The sequence below is a fragment of the Lepus europaeus genome, chromosome X, assembly GCF_033115175.1.
Source record: "Lepus europaeus isolate LE1 chromosome X, mLepTim1.pri, whole genome shotgun sequence".
Classification (NCBI taxonomy): domain Eukaryota; kingdom Metazoa; phylum Chordata; class Mammalia; order Lagomorpha; family Leporidae; genus Lepus; species Lepus europaeus.
Genome location: NC_084850.1, coordinates 19,475,172 through 19,493,574, shown reverse-complemented (window position 1 = coordinate 19,493,574; position 18,403 = coordinate 19,475,172). Strand labels below are relative to the sequence as shown.

At 43.3% G+C, this 18,403-nt stretch overlaps 1 protein-coding gene across 1 annotated transcript; it reads left to right on the top strand.

Annotated features, from left to right (window-relative positions):
• Positions 1-380: 380 nt before the first annotated feature.
• Positions 381-15,553, top strand: VGLL1 (vestigial like family member 1). Its single transcript, XM_062182998.1, is given in 3 exon segments — positions 381-597; positions 13,183-13,613; positions 15,389-15,553. Coding segments are annotated over 3 exon segments (813 nt in total).
• Positions 15,554-18,403: the final 2,850 nt, after the last annotated feature.

Genomic DNA, 18,403 nt, shown 5'->3' with positions numbered 1-18,403 from the left:
CTCAGAAGGCAAATATGTTACTATTTTGTCTCAATGTCCTTCTACTCACTCCCCATTTCCTGATGCTTTTCCCATGATGTTGCCTGATGATTCTTCTCATTTGTAAGGGGAGGCTCTTTTAAGCATTTTATGGAGCTTTGTTTTGATGTTTCCTGAACACTGATTAGATAAGATCAGTCCTCAAACCAGCATAGCATTGTTGTTGACCTTCAAAAACTCAAAGACTCCTTGAGACCCCAATGATAGCCTGTACTGGTAGGAGAAAACTGCTTGTCCCCAAAGATGCTGCTCATCCAAACGAAAGTCAAGCCACTTGATAACATAGTGCTAATGATACTTTGCATTTGATCCACAGCTGTCAACTTTGTTGCTCACCCACAATGGAAGAAATGAAGAAGACTGATGATGTCCAGCAGGACAGAAGTAGGCAGAGGCCTATAAAGACGGAATGGAATTCCCGGTGTGTTCTTTTCACGTATTTCCAAGGAGACATTGGCAGTGTAGTGGATGAGCACTTCTCCAGAGCTCTGGGAAATATCAAGAGTCCCCAGAGATTGAGTCCATCAAGCCCGAATGAAGATGTGATCCTAAGGAATGGTGAGCATGTTAAGAGGGAGGAGGCTGAAATTCCCTGTGAAAACTGTCACTGAAAGACCAGGTCTTTGATGTACTTGATGTGCTTGGAAATGTGTGTATTTGCTAAAGCCAAGTCCCCTTGTCCAGTGAGAAGTCACAGCTCTTCTTAGAAGTTCAATATAAAATGGACACTGTTTAATCAACTTAGTTTACCTATTTCATTATTTCCTTAATTGTGGTAAATGCTGGGTGTACTGCTGAGCATGCAATGAGAGCTCCATCACTGTTTACCCTTATCATCATTATCAATATTATTATTGTTACTATTATCATTAATATTGGCCATGATGAGAAAAAGAGTGTCCCATGTAGGTTGTCTTCAGGCTCTTTTCAACTAATACTGGGTGATTTGGTGAGCAAGGGCAGGGATCAGAGGAAGACACATGAAGAGTCCACATCCCTCTCCCACCTTTCACAAGGTCAGAGGTATGTATTGCACACATTATTTGGTAATTTTTTTAAAAAATAAGAATTCTTACATGTCAAAGCAGTTACTTCAAGAGAGAACACCAAAATATGCAGGTTTGGAGAAAGCTTTAACAATAAGCCAGCAGGGGCAGCAGTATGACTTTCATGGTCTCACATGCTTTCCTTCACTGGCCCCTTCCTCCCTAAAAATAGTAAAAATTACATTTTAGGACTGCATTAGTATAAAAATGAGTAAAATCCAGACTGGATTTATTTTTAAATATATTCAGTATCATTTTCATATTGATCTTTTTCATTCTGATTCCAAATATGGTAAAACATTTGTGTGGGCACCAGAAAGCACTCATGGCCCTGTGACTCCTGGACCTAATGGAGAAGTTCCCCCTGCCAAGCAATGTGAAGCATTGTGGCTCCTCTTTACCTTTCTGGAATGTGCAAATTCAGCAGGATAGGGTTAATTTTTAAAGAGTTCTTTATTACTGGTGCCAAAAGCACATGTTGAATGTCTTGCTCCCATAGGAGGGAATGGGTGCCTCCAACTGGGGTACTTGTGCAATGCAGATGAGCAGGCACTCTGCCTTTGGGGCAAGAGCTTACCTGTTTCTGGAAGCCAGCATACTGGCTGTGTTCTTTGGATCCAGACAGGGTGTTGGTGTGTATGTTATGTACTGACCTTGGCAGGATTCACTTCTCTCCTAGAAATTACTGTTCAGTGAAGTGATGTGACTTTCTTGTGGGTTAGGTCACCATGTGGAAGAGCATGTGGTTAGCAGCAGGTGCTAAAAGGAAATACTTTGAAACTTGGTGTTATAATGGGCACAAGGGGGCAGTGGAGCATGGGGAGGTGGTGACCCCAAGTGTTAAATAATCAGAGCAGGAGCAGGAATGACTGAGATCTTTAGTGCTTGGGAGGTTGACATGGCAAGAGTTGAGAAATGTGGTGTGTGGGATTCAGAAGATCTAACTAACTCCTTGATAGGGTCAAAATCCCAGGCACTTAACACACAGACAAGTATGCTGACTTTGACTATTTGACTCTGATTTATTTCTGAATGCACAGGCTTGGATTCATTACAATCATTTCCTTGTAAACACCATCAATCCATGCTCCCTCATTTCCTCTGTTCTATTTGCCCAGTAAAACCCAAGCTGGGATAAGACCAGTTCTTGGTGTATTACCTCATTTTTCTGCTTTACTTGGCAGCAAAATTCAAAAGTGACATCGAGGCACACTCAGTCCTCTTCCTCTCCTCTCATACTCTCTACGCTCCACTACATCCATGCTTTTATTTTCATGCAATCTTGAACCTTCACTTTTTTTTTGACAGGCAGAGTGGGTAGTGAGAGAGAGAGACAGAGAGAAAGATCGTCCTTTTGCCATTGGTTCACCCTCCAATGGCCGCCATGGCTGGTGCGCTGTGGCCGGCACATCTCGCTGATCCAAAGCCAGGAGCCAGGTGCTTCTCCTGGTCTCCCATGCGGGCACATCTCGCTGATCCAAAGCCAGGAGCCAGGTGCTTCTCCTGGTCTCCCATGCGGGTGCAGGGCCCAAGCACTTGGGCCATCCTCCACTGCCTTCCCGGGCCATAGAAGAGAGCTGGCCTGGAAGAGGGGCAACCGGGATAGAATCCGGTGCCCCAACCGGGACTAGAACCCGGTGTGCTGGCGCCGCAAGGCAGAGGATTAGCCTGTTAAGCCACGGCGCCGGCCCTGAACCTTCACTTTTAAAACCACTCTTATCAAGGTTACCCAGTGGCTTCCACTGTCTTATATTTCTCTGTCCTCAACTTACTTGGCTCATCAGCCTCATCTGCTGCATTCAATTGCACCCTTCTTCTAGAAACACCTCCTTCACTGGGATTCCATAGCATCACACTTTCTTGGTTGTCCAGTTACCTCCTTGGTTACTGCTACTTCTCAGCCTCCTTTGTGGGTGTCCTTTTCTCTTCAATTTCTAAATGTTCTGGAGCTCCAGGACACAAGTCTTGGACAGTTTCTTAGGTTTATCTACACTGATCCCCAAGGTGACTTCTTCCACTACTGTCACCTTGGTCCTAGAGACCATCATCTCCCCCTTGCATTACTTCAGTAGTCTCCTAATTGCTCTTACTGCTTCTGTCTTTCCTTCCCTTCCATCTGGTCTCAGGATAGCATTGAATGACACCATTCAAATGAAAATGGAAGTCCTGTCATAGCACTCTCGTGTTCAAAAACCCTATAATAGCTTCTCATGTCACCTGGAATTCAATCCAAAGTCATTAACAGGCCCCCATCTCATCTGGGCCCCTGTTATCTTCCTCATCTGATATCCTACCACTTTCCACCTCAACTACTTTAGTCTTGTCTCATCACTATGTGTAGTCTGTGCTAAGTACAATCCTGCCTCAGGGTTTCCCTTTGCACTTGCACTTGCACTTGATATCCCCTCTGCCTGGAATGCTCTCCCCTGAGCATCTGCATGATTTCCTTTTCCTTCATGTACGTCTCCGAGTTTTACCTCTCCAGACAGGCTGCCTCCTCTGAATGATCTGTGTACAAAATAGAAGCTCCTACTCTGTCACTCTGTCTTCTTACTGCATTTGATTTTTCTCCTTAGCATTTGTCACCACCTGCTATGTTACATGTTTATACATTTCTTTCATGACTGCCCTCTCCCCTTGCCTTAGACTCAATTCCATGGTAGCAGTGATTCGATCTGTTAACTGATGCTTTCCAGGTACCTAGAACAATGCCTGACACACACAGAAGGCGGTTAATAAATATTGCTTGAATGAATGAAATTATGTTTTGGATCAGAGAGCACTGAACTCACGGATAGGCTTACCATAAAAGGGGATGTGCTATGTTGTGCAGCTCTAAAAACAGGCCGATGGGGACCAGGTCCCCTCCACCAACAGTGTGATCTGAAGGCATATCTCTTCACCTCTTTGTGTCTTTGTTTCCTCACCTCTAAAACTGAATGCTATTTAACTAGAGGAGAGTTCTTGTGAGGAGTGTATGAGGCAATGCATGCCAAGTGTTACATAGCAAGTTCTATGTAGGGGTGGCTTACTTTTGTGGGAGTAGTGCCAAAGCTTGACACATGTTTCTGAATGGCTAGGAAGGATCTGACAGCCTGAATTCAAAACATTAGGATCACAGAACAGCAGGCCTTTCCCATAAGCCCGCAAGTGTTCTGAGGGTTCTGTTGTGTGACTGCTGTAGTGTTTTCTGTGCCTTCTGATGCCAGCCTGTATCACTGTGGGAAGCCTCTGCCCACTGAGGGAGCTTGGCTATGGCCCTGTTTCTTGTCCACAGCAACCCTTAAAGGCCACATAAAGAGGTGACTTTCTTCTCCTCCCACCTTCTGGGTTGTTGCATTTCCCTGTGAGATGTTGCCTCCCTCACAGAGTGTGCTGTGGCTCCGACAACTATTTGTTTGCTATGAAGGAAAGACTGTGTTTCTTAAGACCCCTCTTAATGGCAGCTAGGAGTCAAGTTTCTCTTAAGCTTTGTGACTCTGGGGGAGGGTCCCATGAAAGAAGCCTGATCCCAGAGAGGTTCTCCCTAGAGAGATTGTATGACATACGCTAAGCTTGAAGAATGGTGAGAAATCTATAAAGTAGCTTTTGTGACTGACCGTTACTCAGCATGCTCTCAACTCCTACAGCCTGCACCAGGCCACCCAGCCTCAACGAAGCCACACCAAGGAGAACAGGCCTTCATTTATGGGCTCCCATTACTGATTCACCCCCATTCTAAGGGCACTCTCTAAAGCCAAATGTGCAAAACCCAAACATAGAGACCTGTGTGGCTAGGAAATGCCATCGAATTTCCTGACTTTCCAAATCAAAGTTAGTTTTTAAAAATCCTTATGTATAATTTATCCTGCTGACTGTACTTCAGAAAACACACACACACATGCACACACATACACAAGTTGAAGGTGTCTTTGAATTACCCCCCTTTATAAGGACATGAAGAATTTTGGAGTTGGTGACTAGACAGGCTGTGTCAACTGTGATTTCTGGGGTGGATGAAGGGGCATGGTCACGGTGCACATCCAAGCTTGAGTTCTTTCTGTCCTACTCCAAGAGCAGTCCCAAGCCTGGCCACAGACCTGGTTATATGCTCCAGGGCTGCTCAGAGAAGGTGGGAGGATGTACACTTGAGCACCTAGAAGACTTTTATAGTTGCTCTCAAAGCTCCCACCTCCTTCTCTCTCACATCCCTTCTGCCATTAGTGGGGGTGGGAAAGCAACGCTGAGTTGCATTTTTACTGTGAGTAGCTAGCTACATGAGATCCAGACATGTTAGTAGCTTTTGGTCCTTGTAAATACTGACAAGTTTATGTCCTCCTTCCCAGTAAGGGAAAGGAGTCTACACACAGGTTTATTGAGCCCCACTAGGTGCCAAACACCTCAAAATCCACTGTGATTTATAAAGTTTAAAAACAGGCAAAGTGACTATATGGTGTTAGAAGACAGGCCTGTGTTTGCCTTTGGCTGGGTGATAGTGACTGGGAGGGGCCCAATGGGACCCTGTGGAGGCGGCATTTGTGTTTGGTTACTCTGTCTGGCTGTTCATTCCTCAGCTTATGAAAATTCCCCCAGCTGCATGTTATCGTATTTCGCAAAGCTGCATTGCAATGGCCATTATTATCCTCGGTTTACTGCTGAGCCAGGATGTGCTCCTGCAGATAGGGCACACAGTCAGGGAATGGGAGAGATTGAAACGCAGGTCCATCACACAAAGGCTAATCTCTTGACGACTTTACTGTCCTGCCTTTGTAGTCCTCGATAACGGCCCCTGTGAGAGGGTTACGATCCATAAGCACTAGAGCTAATAATGTTTATTATAGCTCACACATATTCAGCACTTTCTAAGGGCCAGGCTCTTTTCTAGGGGCTGCCCCATGGATGATCTCTCTGAATCCTCACACCAAGTCTGCCTGCTAATGCATACTGTGTACTTTTTCTTGGTGAGGAGATGGCAGCTCCGAGAGTCAAAGGACCTGTTCGAATCCCACAACTAGTAAGGGGTGGCTATAGCATTTGTTATCACATGGCTTCGGTGCTATCAAGTTATTCGCCTAATTTCAGTTAGTCACTCAAGTGATTTTCTTTTCTTTCTCTCGTCTATGTGTGTCTTTCATCATTCTTTCCTTCCTTCTCTCCTTCCTCCCTTCCTCTCTCCCTCCCTCTCTTCCTTCCTTCCTTTCTTCCTCCCTTCCCCATTCCCTCCCTCCCTCCCCCTCCCTCCCTTCCCTTGCTTCTTTCTTTTTTGTTTTAATAATCTACATGCAAGTATCACTTTGGTAAACATCTTTGATCCAGTACATGTATGTATCTGTGGAGTGCAATTGATGTTTCAACACATGTATGCATTGGGTAATTATCAATTTTGAGTAATTGGCAGATTCACCATATCAAACATTTATTATTTCTCTGTTGTGAATATTAAAAATCCTCTCCTTTCATTATTTTGAGACATACAATACATTCTTGTTCAATATAGTCACCCTGCTGTACAGTAGAACACTAGAACTTGTTCCTTTTATCTGACTGTAACATTGTACCCATTGACTGATGCATTCCCATTACCACTGTCCTCCTCTCCTCCCCAGCTTCTGGTAACCATTATATCCCTCTCAACTTCTATGAGATCAATTTTTCTAGACTCCATATATGAGTGACATCACATGGTATCTGTCTCTGTGTCAGGCTTATTTTCCTTACCATAATGTCCTCCAGGTCCATCCACGTTGTCACAATTTTTCATACTACTATCACTTGTTCTGCATTTAATTTCCACCTTTAGATGGGTAAGGGAACCCAGGGATGTTCAACAAGAGACTAGATGCCCCAGAGAATAACAGTGGGACTGAGCAGTTACCCCTGATGCCCTGGGACAGGGTCTTTCCACTAGCTGTTCCTCTGCCTTTGGTAGTTTTGACCTCAGCTCATTCAAAGAACTTCTTATTGTTCCCAAAGTGAGTGAATGAGGGACAAGTGCCACCAGCTAGGAGTGCAGAGAAGGCAGAGACAATGTGTGCAGAGTGGGCAGGCCAAAGGTCACACTTTCCTCATGCAGGGTGAGTGTGTTCTTTCAGAGTGTTCTTGGTTTAAGCTTCATTGTAAAGTAGAACTTGTATTAAGGAAGCAGTTAGAGAAAGGGTAGATGGAAGAAAACAAGGCATTTACAGATTGGCTGTTTGCAACTGTGACTCATCTTTTGGGAGGTTCATTGGTCAAGTGGTTTCTTAAGTTTTTGCTTAAGAAATAACTTTTCCAAATTACAAAAAAATAAAATGTAGTCTTTTTGAAGATTTAGAAAACAGGTAAGCTTCAAGGAGCAAAAAATAGTGAATGTAAGTCATAGACGTCTGTCCATGCTATCACATGTTCTATTACATTATTTTAATGAAGAGTATTGTTTCATAGATGTACCAAATTTATTAAAATTTTTGGACAATTAGGTTGTTGCCAATTTTCACTGTATTATCATCATCACTTTGAACATCTTTGTTTTTACATGCATCATTTATTATATCCTTAAAATAAATTGCTATAAAGGAAATGACTGGGTTAAAGGGTGTGCACAAATTTTATGATTCTGATATCTACTGAAAAGTTGCTCTCCATAAATGTTTTGTCAATCTGCATGGCCTCAGGCAAGTTGCTTTAACTACTCTGAGTCTTTATTTTCTCATCTGCGTTGCTGTGAGGATCAGATGAGATCATGCATGTGGAATGTTAAGCAGATTGCCTGGCCCATAGTAAATGCTCAATAAGCATGTTATTCTATGTTGTTCCTGCACGGATCTGATGTATTATAGATGGGAATGGACACAGACTGAGCAAGGCTTCTGAGATTCTGCTTTGATAGCAAAAATCAATCCATCCTCTATGCCCCTCCTGCCTACAACACCAGGTGATTGATGGCAGGGTGAATTCTCAGGGCTCATACATTTATTAATGACTTGCTTTTTCCTGGGTTGGTTACACAAAATGTTGCAAAGCAATAAAGAAACTCATAGTGGGTTCATTAAATGGAAATGACTAACAATAACAACAGCAAGGACTACCACTTATAGAATGCCTATTGAGGGGGCCTGTGCCGTGGCTTACTTGGTTAATCCTCTGCCTGCGGCACCAGCATCCCATATGGGTGTCGGGTTCTAGTCCCAGTTGCTCCTCTTCCAGTACAGCTCTCTGTTGTAGCCCGGGAGGGCAGTGGAGGATGGCTCAAGTGCTTGGGCCCTGCACCCACATGGGAGACCAGGAGGAAAGGCCTGTCTCCTGGCTTCGGATCGGCTCAGCGCGCTGGCCATTAGCAGCCATTTAGGGGGTGAACCATCGGATGGAAGACCTCTCTCTCTTTTTCTCTCTCTCTCACTGTCTACAACTCTACCTGTCAAATAAAAAATTATAAAAAAAGAATGCCTATTGAATACCAGGCAATATGCAAAGCCCCTTACATGGATCATTCCATTCAATCTCACAATAGTTCCTTGAGACTCAGAGGTGTGTGTATGTGTGTGTGTGTTGCAGGGGAGGGGGCATGCTCAGTGTCACACAGACAAAAGTGACAGATCTGGGACTGGACTCCAATACTACCTGACTTCAAATCTGTGTTATTGACCAGTTTGAATGATGCCCTCCTCAATATTAAAAGGTTCAGTAGGAGTCAAAGGGATCACACAAACAAGACAAGTGTCTGCTAATACTAACTGATAGAATCAAAAAGGGAGAGAAGGATCCAACATGGGAAGCAGGATACACAGCAGACTCATAGAATGGCAGATGTCCTAAACAACACTCTGGCCTCAGAATCAGCCCTTAAGGCATTCGGATCTGGCTGAAGAGCCCATGAGACTATTGTAGGCATGGAAAGCCAAGATACCATGGAAAAGAAAAAAAAGAAGAAGACCTAAATGAAAGATCTCTGTGAGTGAGATCCCAGTGGAAAGAACGGGGCCATCAAAGAAGGAGGTACCTTTCTCTGAAGGGAGGAGAGAACTTCCACTTTGACTATGACCCTATCGGAATAAGATCAAAGTCAGCGAACTCTAAAGGCTTCCATAGCCCTGGCAACTCATGACTAGAGCCTAGGGAGATTACTGACGCCATGAACAGGAGTGTCAAATTGTTAAGTCAGCAACAGGAGTCACTGAGTACTTACACCCCATGTGGGATCTGTCCTTAATGTGTTGTCTAATGTGAAGTGATGCTATAACTAGTACTGAAACAGTATTTTTACACTTTGTGTTTCTGTGTGGGTACAAACTGATGAGATCTTTACTAATTATATACTGAATAGATCTTCTGTATATAAAGATAATTGGAAATGAAAAAAAAACCCTGGTGTTAAATTGGAAATGGCATAGAAAATTAATTAATTTTTTTAAAAAAATATTATGTAGGATCTCTGTCATTAATGTGATATACACTGTTATTTAATGCTATAACTAGTACTCCAACAGTATTTTTTCATTTCATGTTGCTATATGGGGGCAAACTGTTGAAATCTTTACCTAATACATACTAAACTGATCTTCTGTATATAAAGAGAATTGAAAATGAATCTTGATGTGAATGGAAGGGGAGAGGGAGCGGGAAAGGGGAGGGTTGCGGGTGGGAGGGAAGTTATGGGGGGGGAAGCCATTGTAACCCATAAGCTGTACTTTGGAAATTTATATTCATTAAATAAAAAATAAAAGGTTCAGTAGGGAGCTGTGCGCATGAGTGAGTGTGCATGTGTATATGTGTTTGTGTACAATCATGGACATTCACATGTGTGTGAGTGCATGCATGTGTATCACTAGAACAGTATTAAGTCAGGCTCTAGTATGTGCCAGGCACTGTGCAAGTTCTTGGTGTTGTATGGTGAATAAAAAAGAAATTATCCCAGCCATCTCAAGGCCTACTGGATAGAGGGGAAGACTAATAGTAAATGAATGAATGAGTCAATTGAGCAATAAAGAATTACAGATTATCATTACAGTATGATGGACAGAAATATGGTATAGTCACAGAAAGCAATAGGATACCAAATCCTAGATTGGAAGTCCCAAGAGGGTCTTTTAGAGATGGTGACACTTAAATTTGTGTTTCCAGAAAGTAGGCTGGAGTCAGGAGTCATGGCCACCATGCAAGACATTGTGGCAGGAAGGCCCCAAGGGGTGGAGGCAGGAACTTCACTGTCCAAAGATGTCTTCCAGAGAGTTCTGGAGCTCCCAGAAGTGAATATGGGTAGGTGTGGGTGGGGTTTCTGGATGTGCTTGGGTGGGTTGGGGGAGAGGTAAGACGAATGGCCTACCAGTTTCATCCAAAAGAGGCAGAATGGGAGCTGGAGACTACTCACTGAACAGTCCTGGTTTTAGGACCAAGTGCCTGAGGGATTCCAGAGGCCCCAAGTATCCCTGAATCAAAGCCAACTTCACCCTCCTATTCATTCATTAGTGTAGTTTAGGGTTTGAGAAGGCAGCAAAACCTCCACCATCTCTCCCTCTCTCACCTCCTGAGGTACTTTATGGGGTACTCGAGTAGGAAAATGTCACCCAAACCGCTTCTAGTGGCAGCAGCACTTTGAACCAGCCCAGAGTATGATTTAAGATGCCTTCACACGTCCACATGGTGAAAGGGTCTGGTTGTTGGAACAGTTGGCCCAAGAAGCCTGAGAAAGGGTGGCTTGCCCAAACTCAGAGTCTCAACTCTAGGAGCCACCAACACCCAAGCCTAATCTGGGAAGATGGATTTTCCCAGGCTATCTGAGACCCACTATTGGGTTGTTGTGAACTCATGGCTGAGACAGTCTGTGTGTTCCTACAACTTCCCATGCAAACTGTTCTCTGGTGACCATAAGAGACCTTGAACCACTCTCTTGCCTAAACATTTCAGTCCCAGAATTCTGGAGGTTAATGCACTTAGGAGAAACAATCAAAGAACTCTGGGGCCCTGCTTTCCTCATTTCAAACACTCAGTAAGCACCTAGGTCATATGTATGAGCTCTGTAAAGCCAGTTCAGATGGAGTCGGCCCGGCTGTCAGAAGCTGTGCTTTGTTTCTAATCTGTGCATAGGACATGCAGTACCCTTGTTCAATATGGAGCATGGACAATGATTACACCAAACCAGTTTAATCAGTGTTTGTACCACAGAGTGCCCTCGATTGCTTTGGGTCTGGAGATATCAATTTTCAAAAATAGGATTCAGTCTCAGGAACACATCTCAATATGCTCCTTTGCCCTTGATTTTATTAAAAGAGGTCCGCCATCACCCAAAACTGATTGTCAGTGGTGTAAAATGCTGGGCCAAATGTCATGCCGCATAGGTTTGGGCTTCTTTTTTTTATCATCTGTATTACATGGAATGTCATGGTGGTGAGTGAAGGCACTGTAGTAACACTGTGTGGGCCACATGTTTGTTTTTTTTCATGCACTTTTCAATTTTTATTTTTATTGACAAATAACAACTGTATATATTTATGGAGTACAGTGTGCTAATTACATACATGTACACAATGTGTAATGGACAAATCCAGGTAACATTCTGTCTCCTTAAACCTTTATCATTTCTTTGTATTGGAAAACTTCAAACTCTTCCAGTTGTTTATAAAATATGTAATTCAGATTCCTTTAGCAAGTAGAAAATCCAGTCAACTTGAACTTTTTATTTTTAAGATTTATTTATTTATTTGAAAGACAGAGTTACAGAGAGATGCAGAGCCAGAGAGAGAGAGGTCTTCCATCCAATGGTTCACTCCCCAAATGACCGCAATGGCCAGAGCTGAGCTGATCCAAAGCCAGGAGCCAGGAGCTTCTTGCGGGTCTCCCACACGGGTGCAGGGGCCCCAGGACTTGGGCCATCTTCTATTGCTTTCCCAGGCCATAGCAGAGAGCTGGAATGGAAGTGGAGCAGCTGGGACTCGAACTGGTGCCCATATGCGATGCTGGTGCTGCAGACCAGGGCTTTAACCTGCTCTGCCGCAGTGCCAGCCCATCAACTTGAACTTTGGGGCGAGCTGCCAGAAACACATGTGGAGGGCAAAGAGGCCAGTGTACAAGGCAGCCAATATTTCTTTGTATCCACACCCACACATTCCTCCTCTGTTATCTTGAATAGATGAATGGCTCCAAGATTTAAGCTCCACCTTGCAGAGCTTTTTCCCTCCTCCTGTCTCACCTGAGTGGGTGCTGAGATTGGAGAAAACATTCATTCATGTCATGAGCTGTCCTAGACAAGCAATATCCTAGATTTAACCACTATGATAGACAATCAGAATAATGTCTATGGGACCAAAAGAGACACTGTGTCCATTCCTCAACTTTGCAAGAAGAAACGGAGTCACCTGTTGACCCTGAACATTATGCTTTTGCAGGATGAGGTCCAAGAAACTCCTTCCCTACCTATCACTCATTCCTCTAGCTCAGTTCCCCACTGGGCTATTCTGCATTGCTATCTTGGTTCTGTTTCTTAGCTTTCCCATGTCCCCAGTTCCTTGAAATCTAGAGTTTCAACCCCTAGAGTTGTGTGGTGACCAACACAGGCAAGCACTGAACCCTTTGTAAAGTTCTATAGAGTCTTCTAGTTTGGTATATGTAAAGTACCAGCTATAAAATAGCTAACAACATGGAAGTTAAGCAACAGCATCAACCAAACACAAATCAAGCATTTTTCCTTCTAGAAAAGTTCCACTAAGAAGCTCATTGGACATGGGGGCAAAGATGTATATACAAAAACTCTGATTACCATGTTGTTCAGATAACAAAAAAAAAATAGAAATAATTGAGCTGCCCACAGATATACATTCTGTTAGTCACATCTTTGCTTTAATGCAGAGTACTGAACAGCCATTTAAAAAGCTGCTCTTTGACTGTATTCACGGCAATAGGAGGATGGTCATGATATTTTAATGAAGCAAAAGCAGCTTTCATAACAACATGTGTTGTGAAAATATGTTCTAGAGAGAAGTACAACTAAAAGAGGATATCTGCTATTTCTGGATATTATGATTAGGGTGTTTTTTAGCCTTTTCTATATTTTCTTCAAGTATGTATTAGCCAGAAAAAACATTAATCTACTTCCATTTTGAAAAGAATAAACACCTAACATATCTTCATAATCTTTCTTTTTCAGATGGTGACATGCCTCCAAATCAGTGGCGTTTCTCTTCTTCATGGACAAAGCCACAGCCAGAAGTGTCTCTTGCACATGGCGTTGCCAACTGTAGCTTGGATGAGTCTGGTCCTGTAGTTGTGGATCAGTATCCATTGTCCCTGACTGGGACCCCTTCTGCTCAGCCCAGGGAGCTGTGGCATTTCTCCTCCCTCGCCAGCTCCAGGCCCCCAGAGCCTGGCTATCCTCATGCCTTCCCCACTGAGCACTTGGCTCAGGAGCCCCAGCCTGATGAGAAATGTGAGCCCCTCCTAAGTCCCTTCCAGCAAAACAGATGCCTCTCCCTTCTTCAGGAATGTGTTATGAGGGAATAGTGCCACCCTGTCAAGATAGCTGGAAGCATGGGATTGCCCTTTTCCCTGCCTCCCAGCTCTGTGCACTATAAGGAGATGGCTTCAAATGCCTACTTGGAAGGCTGCCTTTGATTGGTGGCAATGGGGAGTAAGTTAGCATGACATGGGATGCCAAGACTAATTGTTGCCTCTCTGACATGGGGCTGCTGAGGAACAGAATGTTCTGCTTAAATGTTCCATATATCTTCACTAAGCTTCATTGGTATGCACAGTTTAATGACTGATAAATAGTCAACCAGCCAGATTTGGCCTGAAATATTCACTGCAGTCTGTTGACTTGGCCTTACCCTACAAAAATGATGGGCTACTGCCTAAAATTGTAGGGTCCTGCATCTACCTTGTTGGGAGCCACTAAATAATCTATCATCAAAACTGAGCCATTTGACGTAGCTACTGGCTCAAACATTACTCTCAAACAGGTTGGCAACTTGCAATGATGCCAGGCTCATGAGCACAAACAAGAGCGATCTACACCAACCATCTGCTCCATGCATTAAAATTCAAAGCAATGGGAGAGGCAGCCCCAATGCTACCTGTAGAAGTAACAGGGCCTGGCTGTCTGTGGCTTACTCCTGTGCCCTGGGCTCCTCCTACTTGGTTTCCTTTAGATTCCTGCCCTCTGACCACTACTCTACCCCCTGAAATCAAAATACCCATAAGGGTCACTCACTTCTTCATGCACTCACTCATCCAATAAATATTTAATTTGTTCCTACTTGATGTAAGATATCCATCAGGAACAAGACTCCTTTCTTTGTAAAAGCATGGGGAATGATTGGCCTACACTATACTTTCATGAAGAAGGCTATCCACTATGCTGCGAGCTTTGCTTTTCACATGAAATATTTGTTATAATATATATTTTTATAGTCTCATGGGGCCAAATCTGCATCCTCTGGTGTTCTGTACTTGGGATGCATTTTCTTTTGCAGCTCCCTAGTCCATGTGCATCTGTGATTCTAGTGTTCTATACCTTAAGGAAAGAACTGGAAGCTGTCTTTACTTTGAACTAAGCATAGAGTACACAAAGGGCCCATTCACCATAGCCTACCTAAGTCAGGTCCTGTGTTTCATCCTAGTATCACAAACAAATTCCCCATTAAAATAACACTCCATCACTTCCAGAGTTTGATTAGGAATCTACATAGAGAGTTAGTCATAAAAATGTCATGTGTGGGAAACTTGTGAAAATTCCCACCCCATACTTTTTCACAAGTCTCTTCCTACTGGATTTGGAGGGAAAATTAGGCCAACTGTGTTTGTATATATGCCTGTGCATACACACATCAGAGTTCTGTTTTAACAGTTGGTTAAAGCACAGATGGCTCAAATCAGCACCTTCCAAATATAACAACTCTGTACAGTTCAAATCCAATTCAGTAAATATTTAGCGAGCACCTACTATATGCCAGGGCATCATAACAAAAACTATAATGTAGGCATTATACTATTTCTGACACCTTTAGATACATTGACAAGCAAGTGTTCATCACTTAAGTTTCAGCTGCTGGGAACTCTGCATGCTCTCTTACTAATGCAGAGATCAGTTGTAGTCATTGGTAACTGAAGGTCCGGGATCTATTGGGGAAGTCAGTGACCCTGACTCAGGAAGATGGGAACACAACCTAAGGAGCCTTAGAAAACAGAGAAGCTGCTCTATTTTTGTGGCATCTGATAAGAGAAAATAAGCCAGGCTTCCCAAAAGTGACAGGCAGGCCATTTAGGGTTACTGGGGGTGCTGGTGGGCACTTTCTAGTCCAGCTTCAGAGATGTCACTTCGAATCATGTTTGCTTCTTCTCCTTTTCTAGATAAGAAAATATATGTCTCCCCCAATCATGGACCTGCCAGTACCAGCCTTGCAAATGAAAGTATGTATCTGGTTCGGCCTTTGAAAATGTACTCTGAATCTGAAGAACAAATGTGGGGCACTGGTAGTGTGAATACCAGTGCTAAGAGGAGGCTCATTTCTATAATTTAGTATTTTTCATAGATATAATTGATTTTGTCTTAGTCTCCCATAGTGCAGATTTCAGATTGTGTAAAATGTCCTGAGCATTTTTTAAAATTTTGCTATAAGCAGCTCCACTGGGTTATTTAATCTGAGCCTAACTTAACCATGGTAACCAAGGTGACTCAGAAAGATGAACAAATCCATGAGGATTAGCTTGTTCTGTCCCAGATGTTCAGATTCAGCCATGCATATAGGGCCACCTCAGGACTCTGTAGTTAGGGAAAATGTCAGCTGAGGCAAGACCATGACCCTTGGGCTGCATGTTGAATTTGAAAGAGATGTCCACAGGAGCTTCCAAATAAGGGTGATCTGAGTAGACTGACAAGAAAATCTTCATGGCCTAGGTTCAGGGTTCAAATCCCAGCTTTGAAATTATTAGCTTCAGGAATTTAATCCCGTTTCTTAATCTCTGCGTGCCTCATTTGCCTCATCTGTATAATGAGAATAAAAATAGTGCTCATAGGATAGGGTTTCTGTGAAGATTAAATTAAATAATATATTCAAGGGTCTGACGTTGTGGTGTAGTGGGTAAGGCCACCACCTGTGATGCCTCATTCTATATGGGCACTGGTTTGTGTCCTGGCTGCTCCACTTCTGATCTAGCTCCCTGCTAATGTGCCTGGGAAAAGCAGTAGAAGATTGTCCATGTCCTTGGAGAGAGGCACCCATGTGGGAGATCGGGAAGAAGCTCCTGGCTCCTGGCTTTGGTCTGGCCCAGCCCTAGATGTTGCAGCCATTTGGGGAGTGAACCAGCAGATGGAAGACTTTATCTCTCTCTCTTTCCATCTCTCTCATAACTGTGCCTTTTAAATAAATAAAAATAAATCTTTTTTAAAAGAAATAATATACTCAAAAGCTTAGCACCATACATGGCTCAGAGTAAGTCATACAAAAGTGTAAGTCTTGTTTTTGTTTTTTTTAAAGATTTATTTATTTGAAAGGCAGAGTTATGGGGGGGGGAGAGGGAGAGGGAGAGGGAGAGGGAGAGAGAGAGAGAGAGAGAGAGAGAGAGAGAGAGAGAGAAATGTTCCATACTCTGGTTCATTACCCAAATCAGCCAGGGCTGGGCTGGGCAGATGCCAGGGCCCAGGAGTTTCATCTGGGTCTCCCACATGGGTGGAAGAGACCCAAATACTTGGACCAGCTTCCACTGCTTTCCCAGGTGAGTTAGCAGGGAGCTAGATCAGAAGTGAAGAAGCAGGGAACCAGCACCTATATGGGATGCTGGCATTGCAGGCAGCAACCTTACTCACTGTGCCACAATGCCAGCCCCCAAAAGTGCAGCTCTTTTCAGAGGATAAGGTCACACACTAGCAGGTGGCAGACATAGTTTATCTCTTGGCTCTTGCGCTGTTGTAAAATCATCAAAAAGAATTCTCAATGAAATCAAGTGCACAATGGTTGGAATTAGTGATGAGTGACATTATTTAACTGCACATGGGTCACCATTTATCATATCCTAAAATAAAGGAGCAAAGCAGAAGGCTCAGAAAGAAAGTAAAAGAGCAAAGAGCAGTACTACTTTGGGACAATGGTAAGGGGATATTCTTGCCTGGGGAGAGTAGTTGAGAGATAGTGGCATGGGTGCCTGACTATGCCAACAGTCTGGACTCTGCCATTCCACCATTGTAGAGAGGAAGGCATCAGAGAACATAGTGGGGAGGAGGAAAATTTCCTTGAGTTCCAAATAAAAAGACCAGAATATATAGCAAATTCCATGCTCTTATGCATGCTGCTGCTCTCCCAATCTTCCCTGATGGTAACAAACACCAACAGACTTTGTTAACTGTCTGGTTTTTTCACCTCCACTTCCTAATTGGTAGATTTGGTGTAGGACATAATCACCTCTTGAAATATTTTCATCTTTTTGTATTTTATATGAGTGTCATTTTAAAATGAACCACATGAATCTTTGAATAGGAATTTTGGAGATTCTGAAAGATTTCCTGCAAGAGATCCAGATAAATATTTGTCAAAGGAAGGGAAGCAAAGTCTCCTCCTGCCCCAGTAATACGGACCTGCTGCTTTCATGTGCCTATGACACAGAGGCCAAGTGATGCAGGGCCTTATGGGTCATGCTGGGATACTAGATTTCATATTCTAAGTGACTTGGTGAGCCATGGAAGGATTTTAAGTGTAATCCTATTTGCATTTGATAAGATCACAAAAGCTGTTGTGGGGACAATAGATTGGAGAATGGCAAGAATCCAAAGGAAGAGATGGGCTAGGAGACAGGAGAGGATGATAGCCTGGATTAAGCAGCAGTAGTAAAGATAGAAGTCGATGTATTGGAGATACACTTGGAAAGTTTATCACTTAGGACTTACCAATTGATTGGATGGGAGTAGTGAGGAAGAGAGGAGAATCTGGCTAGCCCTTAAGTTTCCTGCTTGGGTAATTGGGTGCATAGTGTTACATATCAAAACGGTAAAAACTATCAGACAACACCATTCTGTTTGGTCATGTGAATCTGAAGGCACCCATAAAACAGTCAAGTGGACATACCATTTCAACAGTTTTATATGTAAGTGTGGAATTCAGAAGAGAAGTCTAGATAACCATTTAGGACTCATCAGTATAGTATAGTGTATAAATGACATTTATGGCTATTGGATATGATCACACAGGCAGAAGATTTAAATACAGAGGAGAACAGAGGACAGAATCCAGAAGAATTAACACATTTAGAGGCTGGGGACATGAGAAACCAACAAAGGACATTTGGAAGGAGAGGCCAGTGCAGTAGAAAGAGAACCAGAACAGTCTGGTGCACAACAGAAACTTGTAACAGTGTTTCAAACCAGATGGAGTAACCAG